Source organism: Lolium perenne, chromosome 3 (genome assembly GCF_019359855.2).
Source record: "Lolium perenne isolate Kyuss_39 chromosome 3, Kyuss_2.0, whole genome shotgun sequence".
NCBI classification, from domain to species: domain Eukaryota; kingdom Viridiplantae; phylum Streptophyta; class Magnoliopsida; order Poales; family Poaceae; genus Lolium; species Lolium perenne.
Window position 1 is genome coordinate 16,776,501 of NC_067246.2, and position 10,192 is coordinate 16,786,692.

Below are 10,192 nucleotides of genomic sequence, written 5' to 3' on the forward strand. Positions count from 1 at the left end.
TTTGACATGGTCAAGGATTTAAATGTTATCTTTGGAAAGGGTCCAGGCAGTCGACCTGTTCGAAAGACGTTGACGGACACGCGCCGATGTGGAAGAAGAAATCTATTTTTGGGAGCTAGAATATTGGAAAGTCTTGGAAGTCCGCTCTGCAATCGACGTGATGCACCTGACCAAGAATCTTTGTGTGAATATTCTAGGTTTTACGGGCGTGTATGGGAAGACAAAAGATACACCAGAAGCACGGGAGGATCGAAACAACATAAAGGACGAAACGGCAATCATCCAGGGAAGTTTGAAGGGCACAGCAGCTACGCTCTTACCAAACAAGAGAAGGAGATCTTTTTTGAAGCCCTATTCAGTATCAAGGTTCCGTCTGGTTTCTCGTCGAATATAAAGGGAATAGTAAATATGAAGGAGAAAAAATTTCAGAACCTAAAGTCCCATGACTGCCACGTGCTTATGACACAATTGCTTCCGGTTGCATTGAGGGGACTTCTACCAGAAAATGTTCGACTAGCCATTGTGAAGATATGTGCATTCCTCAACGCAATTTCTCAGAAGGTAATGGATCCAGAAACTTTGTCATGATTACAGGAAGATGTGGTCGAATGTCTTGTCAGCTTCGAGTTGTTGTTCCCACCATCCTTCTTCAATATTATGACGCACCTCCTCGTTCACCTAGTTGAAGAGATTAGAATTCTCGGTCCTGTATTTCTACACAATATGTTCCCCTTCGAGAGGTTCATGGGAGTATTAAAGAAATATGTTCATAACCGAGCTAGGCCGGAAGGAAGTATCTCAAAGGGCTACGGAACTGAGGAGGTCATTGAGTTTTGTGTTGACTTTCTTCGACCTTAAGCCGATTGGTGTTCCTGAATCTCGGTATGAGGGGAGGCTGACCGGAAAAGGCACACTAGGAAGGAAAGCAACGGTGTGCAGGGACAAGATTTCTTTCAATCAAGCACACTACACGCTTCTATACAATTCCAGCTTGGTGGCTCCGTACATCGAGAAACACAAGAATGTTTTACGAGAAATAAACCTGTGCCAGCCCGAGTCCTTGATTACACGTCAACACATGAATACCTTCGGCAGTTGGTTGCAAAGACATCTCATCTTTTCCATCGAAGCGGACACCACTGTTGTAGAGCAGCTGTACTTGTTGGCCAAAGTTACCATCTTCAATCATATGTACATTCCAAGGGTACGAGATAAATGGGAATACATTTTACACAATCGACCAAGATAAAAAGAGCACCAACCAAAACAGTGGTGTCCGCTTCGATGCAAAAGACGAGAATGGGCAAACCACCACATATTATGGATACATAGAGGAGATATGGGAACTTGACTATGGACCCACTTTTAAGGTCCCTTTGTTTCGGTGCAAATGGGTAAAGCTCAGCGGTGTACATATAGACGATAAGTACGGTATGACAACAGTGGATCCCAACAATCTTGCGTACATGGACGAGCCATTTGTCCTAGCCAACGAGGTGGCTCAAGTTTTCTACGTGAAGGACATGTCTAGCAAATCGAGAAAAAGAAATCAACAAAATAATACATCAACGGAGGAGCCAAAGCGCAACATAGTTCTTTCTGGGAAAAGAAACATAGTGGGAGTGGATGACAAGACAGACATGTCAGAAGATTATAATAAGTTTAAAGAAATTCCGCCCTTCACGGTGAAAATTGACCCAAGCATTTTGCGAAATGATGAAAATTCTCCATGGCTACGGCGTAGAAGATCACAATAGTAGATGGCGATGTAAGAATGTATTCCCAAGACAATCTCTACATTTATGTAATAATAAGAACCCTTTCCCCAACACTGTTAGAGGAGACGGAGTCTTTCACGGGCTTGCAGGGAAATTTTTCCGAGGAGCAGCTTCCGAAGATGCCGTAGGGCGTGTGCACCAACGACATCTTCGAGAAGCTGCGCCACGGGAGATTTCCCAACCCTTTCCTTCATCCATGTGAATGAAACTGTGTTTGGCTTGTTGATCTGCTTGGCAAGGCGTATCGATGCTCCTTTTATAGGCACGGCACCGCTTCTACTTTGTATTGTTCCTTCGACAGGGCGTCGTGCGCTACATGCTTTATCTCATCGAGCAGTGCGTCCACCCACGCGTCCTTATCCTGCCGACATCTTTAGTCCCGGTTGCACCCACCAACCGTGACAAAAGGTTACCGACACATCCTTATCCTGCCGACAGCTTTAGTCCCGGTTGCACCCACCAGCCGTGACAAAAGGTTACCCGCACATCATCCCCCCAGATAAGGCCCTCCTAGATAAGCCTCCCCCAGTCTTTTGTCCCGGTTGGAGCCTCCACCCGGGATGAAAGTTTCGCGCGCCACTTCGTTCCCGCCTATTTTCTTCCCGCATTCCCGCCATTTTTCCACTATATATATGTAGGCTTGGACTCATATCTGCAAACCTCATCACTCTCTCCCATGGCTTCCACCGTATGTCTAACACCCCGGGAGGCGGAGGCGCTTTGCGCCTCGAACTACCCCTGCCCGCCCGGCTACCGCGTCCCGACCGGCTGGTTGCTGAGCGTCGGAGGCGTACCGGTCCCTCCTATCCCTGTAGGTGTGCCACGCGAGATGGCCATCACGAACCACTACTATTTCGAGCTCACGCCTGAGCAGCGGAGGAATCCCCAGTGGCATCCCGACTACAGCCCGACTTGGGACAACTTCTTCATCAATCGGCGTGAGAGGGCGGTTGCCAGGTACGAGGAGGACGGCCCGCCTCCTTCGAACTTCAACGAGGCCGGCCGTCGGATGTGGTGGCGCGGCCGGACTCTCCAGAGCGTCATGGCCTATCGTGGCCCCCGCCTGCGCTACCCTCAATCCCAGCCCACGCGTGCTCACCCGCCGAGGATCGACAACCGCGACCCCGATGCTAGCGACGATGACGTCGGCGACTATGATGACTACAGTGGCGACTATTATAGGGCTAGGCACGACTATGATTTCAGTTGAGCTTTGTACTTTAATTTCAGTTCAATCGTAATAAATTTCGTGTCAACCACTTTATTGAACAAAAACAACCGACAACGACTTTATAAACTAAAATTAAACTAATAGAACCGACAACGACTTAATTGAAAGTACAATAAAATAGATAAATTACTAGTCTAGTCTCTACTCGTCGTCGGAGGTTGTCTCCGTCCAAATGTCATCCCACCGAGGGTCATTTTCGGTCCAAGTTGTATTCGGGTTCTCGAGCTCGAAGGTGGCGATGGCCCGACGGTGGCGCCTGTTGGACCTGCGTTGTGCCCTAAGGTTAGCGAAGAACGCGTCGGTGTTGTCGACGTCGTTGGGGAAATGCGCCCTCCACTGGCGCATCAACTGCTCGTCGTGCTCGGCGATGGCGATCCTGCGCTGCACCTGGCGGTGCCGGCGACGGTCCTCGTCGTCGACGAGGCACGGCGGTGGCGCAAGGAACTCCGCCTCCTCTAGCGATTCAACATCCGGGAAGTTCATGTCGCGCCGTGGCCGCCGAAAACGCCACGCCGCCGCGTCATAAGCGCGCGCCGCCAGCTCCGGCGTGTTGTACGTGCCGAGGGTGAGGCGGAAGCCACCGGCGCGTATCTCGGCGTAGAACCTACCGCTCGGACGCACTCGAACGCCACGGAAACCGGACGCCCCTCGACGACGTGGAGGCATCCATGAGATGAATGAGCGGAGGCGGTGGCGACGTGTGGCTGCGCGCGCACGCGGCGCTCTATATAGCGCACGCGGGGCATGACACGTGTAAGCCACGGCTACACACGTCGCACGCGGGGCATGGCACGTGTAAGTTACGGCTACACACGTCGCACGCGGGGCATGACACGTGTAAGCCACGGCTACACACGTCGCACGCCGGCAGCGACGGGGCGACACGTGGCACGGGGAAGCGACACGTGTGGCAGGCCGGCGGTGCGTAGTAGAAAAGAAACAGAAACGGATCAAAGTTAAACGGAGCGGGGAAACCTTTGTCGGTGTCACTCCGCATATCATTAGGGGTGAAACATACACGACTATCAACGTTTGATATGATGCGAGATGCAAATAGGTATATGGATGTCATATTCATGTTCATTGGTTTTTGCTGATCAATTTTCATGTATAAAACATTTCTATTTGAGCTACCATTTAAAAGTTATTACAATAATAGTTTTTATGTTTTTAAAATAGTTAAATAGGCTGATCCGCGTCCAACGGCTCCGGGCCGTTGGATACAAACGGCCGGAGCCGTTGGATGCACTGTGCCACGGATCAGCTCCAACCCCTTTTGTCGCGGGTGGAGGCTCAACCCGCGACAAAAGACCCACCCTTTTGTCGCGGGTGGTGGCACAACCCGCGATAAAAGGGGGGCCTTTTGTCGCGGTCTGTACCACGACCCGCGACAAAAGGGGGTATGTATATAAGCTTCCCGTCGCGGGCAGAGCCCCCACCCGCGACACTGGAGGCAACCCTAGACGACGATTCCACGCCGCCAGGCTGCTCAAAATTCCCGCCGCCGCCGCCGCCGCGCCGCCTCCCTCGAGCTCCTCCTCCGGCGCCGCCTCCCTCGAGCTCCTCCGCCGCGCCTCCCTCCCTCTCTGCCACGCGCGCTCGGGGGCCGCCGCGCCGCCTCCTCTCTGCGTCGCTCGGGGCCGCCGCGCCGCCGCGCCGCGCGCCGCCTAGCTCGCTCCCTCGAGCTCCTCTCCGGCGCCGCCGCAGCCGCGCTTGCCGGCCGCCTCCCTCGAGCTCGCCTCGCCGCGCGTCGAGTAGCGCCACCAGGCAAGGGCGCGTGCCGGCGCCGGCGCCGGCCATTTTTTTTAATTTTTTAGTTATTTTTAGTTAATAGTTAATTATTTAGTATATAGTTTATGTAATTAGTTAATAGTTATTTTTAGTTAGTTTATTTAGCTACTATGTAATTAGTTAGTTAGTTAGTTTATAATTAATATAGTTTTTTAGTATAGTAAAGTTTATGTAATTAGTTAATGTAGTTTATGTAATTAGTTAGTTTGTATTTAGTTAGTATAGTTTTTTAGTATAGTTTACTAAAAAAACTAGTTAGTGTAATTAGTTAGTTTGTATTTAGTTAGTTTGTATTTAATTAGTTAGTTAGTATAGTTAGCGTAATTGAACCGGATGCCGATACCGGCCCTCTCCCTCTCCTCTCCCTCTCGCCGAGGGAAGTTGCGGCGTCGGGGGTGTTCGCGAGAGGGAGAACACCCCTCTTCTCTCCCTCTCGCGAACACCCCCGACGCCGCAACTTTTTTCTCCTCTACCTCTGAAACGTCGCAACTTCCCTCTCCCTCTCCCTCTCGCCGACACCAGTCGCCGACACCCTCACGCGCCCTCTCCCTCTCGCAAACACCCCTCTTCTCTCCCTCTCGTGAACACCCCCGACGCCGCAACTTCCCTCCCTCTCGCAAACAACCGACACCCTCTCCCTCTCGCAAATACCAGTCGCCGACACCCTCTCCCTCTCGCAACCAACCGACGTCGATACCCTCTTCCTCTCGCAACCAACCGACGTCGATACCCTCTTCCTCACGTGAGCATTGTCGAGATCCTCTCCTTGAGCCTACCCCATCCGTGGTTAGGGTTAGGGTTTGGGTAGTGTTTGGTTAGGGTTAGTGTTTGATTAAGTTTAGGGTTTGGTTAGGGTTAGAACATGTACTTATCGATTTAATTTTTTGCAGAAACAATGGATCCATTCGAAATCCGTCGAGACTTGGAACAGGAAGACCTATTCGAGGACATAATCCGCGATGGTCCAGAAGCCGACCGAGAAGACCGCGGCTCCGGTGATGGAGAAGACCGCGGCTCCGGTGATAGAGAAGCCGACGGCTCCGGTGATGGAGAAGCCGACGGCTCCGATGATGGAGAAGCCGACGGCTCCGGTCATGGCGAGGTATACGATCAGTTGAGGCATTAATGGAATTCTATATGTACATATGTATATAAATTAACTGATTTTTATTCTCTTAGGCCTCCGAAGATAAGTTGGAGAAACGAGGCCCGGCAAAGAAATTGGGCAAAAAAGACCACTTCAACATTGAAGCTATATCACCGAAAGGCCAACCGGTGGCACCGCGAGTGTCGAGTGACATTTAAGAATCGGTGCGGAGTTCTGGTTAGAGATCGTCTCCCGATCACTATTAGAGAATGGAACAAGACCAAGAATGTGTCCGAAGATCAGGTTGCCGATAGGTACAAGAACACACTTTTTGACGACCTCATGTCACATTTCACTTTGCCAGATTTGGGATCGGACTCTGAGAATGCCAAGCAGAGGGCGCTAGTGAAGAAATGGGCTCTGCAGAAGATGGGGGAACTTTTCCGGGCATATAAGAACCGGTTATGGTCAGCTTATAAGGCCGAGAAGAAGCCTCCAGTATTCGAAAACTATCTAGCGAAGCAGGAGCATAACTGGGAAGAATTTGTGCAGTACAAAGAATCAGAGGAGGCTGTGAACCTGTCAAAGAAAAACAAGAAGAATGCAAGCGAAAAGAAATATCACCATCATACGGGCCGAGAGGGTTACGAAGTAGCCATGCCTAAGTGGGATGCACAAGAGGCTGAGATGAAGCTGAATGGGATCACTCAGAACACGAGCGAGAAGGATGGGACACTAGGGCTCGAAATTGGTTCCTTGGGCATGGCTGTGAGTATGACATGAAGACAGGGAACCTTGTTGAAAGTGACAGCAAGGTTAGGGTACCCAGGGCAAAATGGATTGAAGTGACGGCTGCTATTAAAGCGGGAAAACTGAAGTTTGCTCCCGATAGAGAGAAAGACTTGCTGACGCTTGTCCTCGGTAATCCTGAGAAGGGAGGACGAACAAGAGGCTACGGCCCTAGTGTTCCGTGGGCGCTTGGGTTTCCGAATGACGCGGAGACTTATAGAAGCCGAGCGAGAGCAAAACAACGCGACCTGGAGGTGCAGAATGACCGGATGGCTGAGTTCCAACGGCAACTAGACCAGCAGAAGCGGGAGATTCAGCAGCAGCAGCGGGAGATTGATGAACTTAAAGGACATCGCCAGCCAGATAATACCGCCGGCATATCTCAGCGACGAGACAGCAGCGTGGCCGACTCGGAGGCCCCGCCTACACGGATGATGATAGATGCCGGTCATGGCGACCCCTTGGATGGAATCAAGGAGCAAACACCTTGTGATCTCCATGAGGTGTTCAGGAAGGTGTCTGTTAAGGTGGCGGTCGGCTATGTCTTACCGGCATTTGGACCTGAAGGTGAGCCGGCAACATGGCATGGCAATCAGATTCCAGCTGGCTATGCTCGTGTCGGGGTGGATTCAGTTGTACCGTCGTGGGAGACATTGGAGCTCGAAATCCCTGGAGGTGATGGGGGGCTTACACTCAGAGAGGTGCTGGGAGAAATCATTCTCTGGGAAAAGAAAAACATCAGGCTGCCAGGCTGGGTAGCCCCTAGTACCAGTCGTCCCAGTAGGTCACCATCACCTCCTCCAGGTGATCGCAGGCCACCATCACCTCCTCCTACTGATCACATGTCGCCACCATCACCCCATGGGTACGACCACGACATCCGTAGTCCATCTCCATCTCCAGCGCCGCCGCCTGCGCCCACTAAGACTCGGAATGCACCCAGCCGGAAGCGTTTCAAGAGTCCTGTCCGCAAGCGGTCGCCCCTCCCAACAGTACCAAAGGTTCCTCCCCCCCGTCCTTACGATCGTACTAAAGAGGAAAATGAGGCCATTGTAAAGAAACACGTGCATGAACAGCTTCATAAGGAAAAACCTCCAGCGCCAGCGCCATACACCGAGAAGCAAAAAGCATATGCTCTTGATTTTCTGAACACATCATCGCAATATGACTTACACGAGAAGAAGGATGACTACACACGCACACTTGCGAGGGTAATTGAGAACAAGGGCACTGCTAAGAAGAAGGATAGTGCTAGCACGAGCAAATCATCAGCTAGAAGTGTAGCCGGGAAGAAATCAAGTTCAACAAGTGCACCCCTCAAGGCCAAGCAAGCAGCGACAACGGGCAGAAAAAGAAAGGAAGTTCCCCAGCTCGGAGAACAGGCCAAACAATCGATCCCACCACTCAAAGTGTTAGATGTTCCCTCGGTGTACCAGGAACATGGTGATTTCGATATGGAAGCAGCTGCGGCGCTAGCGGCTCAAGTTGGCTGTACCGTGGAGGAATTGCTGAGTGCCCGTGATGCAGTACTACCCATTGCTGATATAGCTCCTAAATTTGTCTACGGGGCCGACTTGGTCAGCAAAGAGCGGCTGCATAAACTGCCAACGCATATGCGGAATTTGCATCAGTGGTACCTTGATGCGTGCAAGGAGAACACAAGTTACATCGTGGCGGATATCCCAGAAGATTATTACTTCCGAAAGGAGGAGATCCATATTGAGATGAATGAACTCTGGCAGTTATTCAATTTAGACTCCCTCGACAAATCTCTCATGAGTTGCTACTGCTTGTAAGTTGTTAACTACATATAAGTTCATGTTCATTCAGTTGTTCCTGTTCATTGCATATACTCATTATATCTTATGTGTTCTCTTATGCAGACTGAAGATCATTGAATGCAGAAGTAATAAGATGTTCAATGTTGGGTTTGTTGACCCAGATAAAGTACATCATGACACGGTAAAGAATAATGCCGAAGAAACGGGGGTAAACCTACTAAGGTTTATAGGGGAGCAAAGCTTCTGTGATTCAATACTGTTTCCTTACAACTACAGGTGAGAGTCTTACTGATCTGTTGTGCACATTCAATTTTTCTTACTCGATGTTATGTGTAATTCATGACGTATATATATATAAACATGTGCAGTTTCCACTGGATTCTGCTAAATATTCAAGTTGATAAGGGAATAGTTGAAGTAAGAGACCCACTGAGTAGAGGCCTGGACGGGTTCCGCGACTTGCAGAAGATTCTCCAGACGTAATTTCAATCATTGCCGCGCTATATCTTTCGTGAGATATCAATTAATTATCCACTCATTCAATCATTCTTTTGCCTGGCAGGTGTTGGAGAGCTTTGAAGAAACATCATAAGGACATTACCTTGGCAGAGAAGCTAACATTTACTCCTGTACCGTGCCCCCAGCAGCCACAAGGGACGAATCTATGTGGATACTACGTTTGCGAGTCCATTCGCATGTTAACCACTGAGAAGCAGAACAATAATAAATTCGACGTGAGCAATAACATTCACAACTTTATTTATTATCGTCAATATTTCGTTATCAAAATTGATATAGTCATACTCATCTCATTTTCGTATATAGGTCGACTACATGCGGGACATACTCCAACCAAAGGAACACCTAATAGGAATCGCCGAGGAACTGGCGGGACTTTTGGTTAGAGAAGTATTAAACAACAAAGGCTTGTTTAGTCCAAATGGATGCTCTACCGCCAAATAGACGGTCATTAGTACCGCTTGTCTGTCGATCGTGAGCTCCATGTATATATATATGTAAGAGAAGAATATGTAAGGGGAATCGACTTGTGCTTCCATATTTGTTTGATCGATCTATATATATATATATAATGAATGAACGTGTATAACTTCTAGTAGCGTACAAATATATGCAACTTTTATTTTCGAATGGAAAAAATGAAATAAAAGGGGGGTCGGTGGCGGCGGGGGGGGGGGGGGTGCTGCACCCCTCAAACCCTAAAGCAGCAGGGTTGTGCGCGCGCCACGTAGAGGGCCTTTTGTCGCGGGTGGTATTACCACCCGCGACAAAAGGGCCTGTCCCCTGCGCGCCCCGCGCCTGCCACGTGGTGGACCTTATGTCGCGGGTCGTAAGCGACCCGCGACAAAAGGGGGACCCTTTTATCGCGCCTCCCTTGTCGCGGCTGGCCGCCCGCGACAAAAGGCCCTTACCACCCGCGACATTAGGCCTGTTTTCCACTAGTGTACGTGCGGCTGCACAACATTGTACTCCCTCTGTTCTGAATTAGTCTACATTCTAGTCCCAAAATTTGTTCTGAAATAATCTAGATTCTACCTTTTGGTCAATAACAACACTGAAAACGAAGTGGTTTAGCTCTCTTTATTGGACATTGGTATTTTCAATGTAGCTTGGATTGGTTGTTCACATATCTAAGTAGTAGTAATAAATGCAATACTAATTTGTCTAATTTTTTCTAAAATGTAGACTAAATCATGGATTAGGTGGCACCGCTGCA

The 10,192-nt window shown here is 49.7% G+C and overlaps 1 protein-coding gene across 1 annotated transcript; it reads left to right on the forward strand.

Moving 5' to 3' along the window:
- The first annotated feature begins 7,107 nt into the window (after positions 1-7,107).
- On the forward strand, positions 7,108-9,420 carry LOC139837804 (uncharacterized). Its single transcript, XM_071827086.1, has 5 exons — positions 7,108-8,468; positions 8,560-8,733; positions 8,826-8,936; positions 9,020-9,191; positions 9,283-9,420. The coding sequence occupies exons 1-5, from the start codon at positions 7,108-7,110 to the stop codon at positions 9,418-9,420; spliced, it is 1,956 nt and encodes a 651-aa protein (XP_071683187.1).
- The last annotated feature ends 772 nt before the right edge of the window (positions 9,421-10,192 follow it).

What these genes read in the sequence shown, in the direction of transcription:
- LOC139837804 (XM_071827086.1), top strand. Translation starts at nt 7,108, where the DNA reads ATGATGATAGATGCCGGTCATGGCGACCCCTTGGATGGAATCAAGGAG. An exon ending in CTCATGAGTTGCTACTGCTT is followed by an intron (nt 8,469 to 8,559) that starts GTAAGTTGTTAA and finishes TCTCTTATGCAG; the next exon opens with ACTGAAGATCATTGAATGCA. An exon ending in TTGCAGAAGATTCTCCAGAC is followed by an intron (nt 8,937 to 9,019) that starts GTAATTTCAATC and finishes TTTGCCTGGCAG; the next exon opens with GTGTTGGAGAGCTTTGAAGA.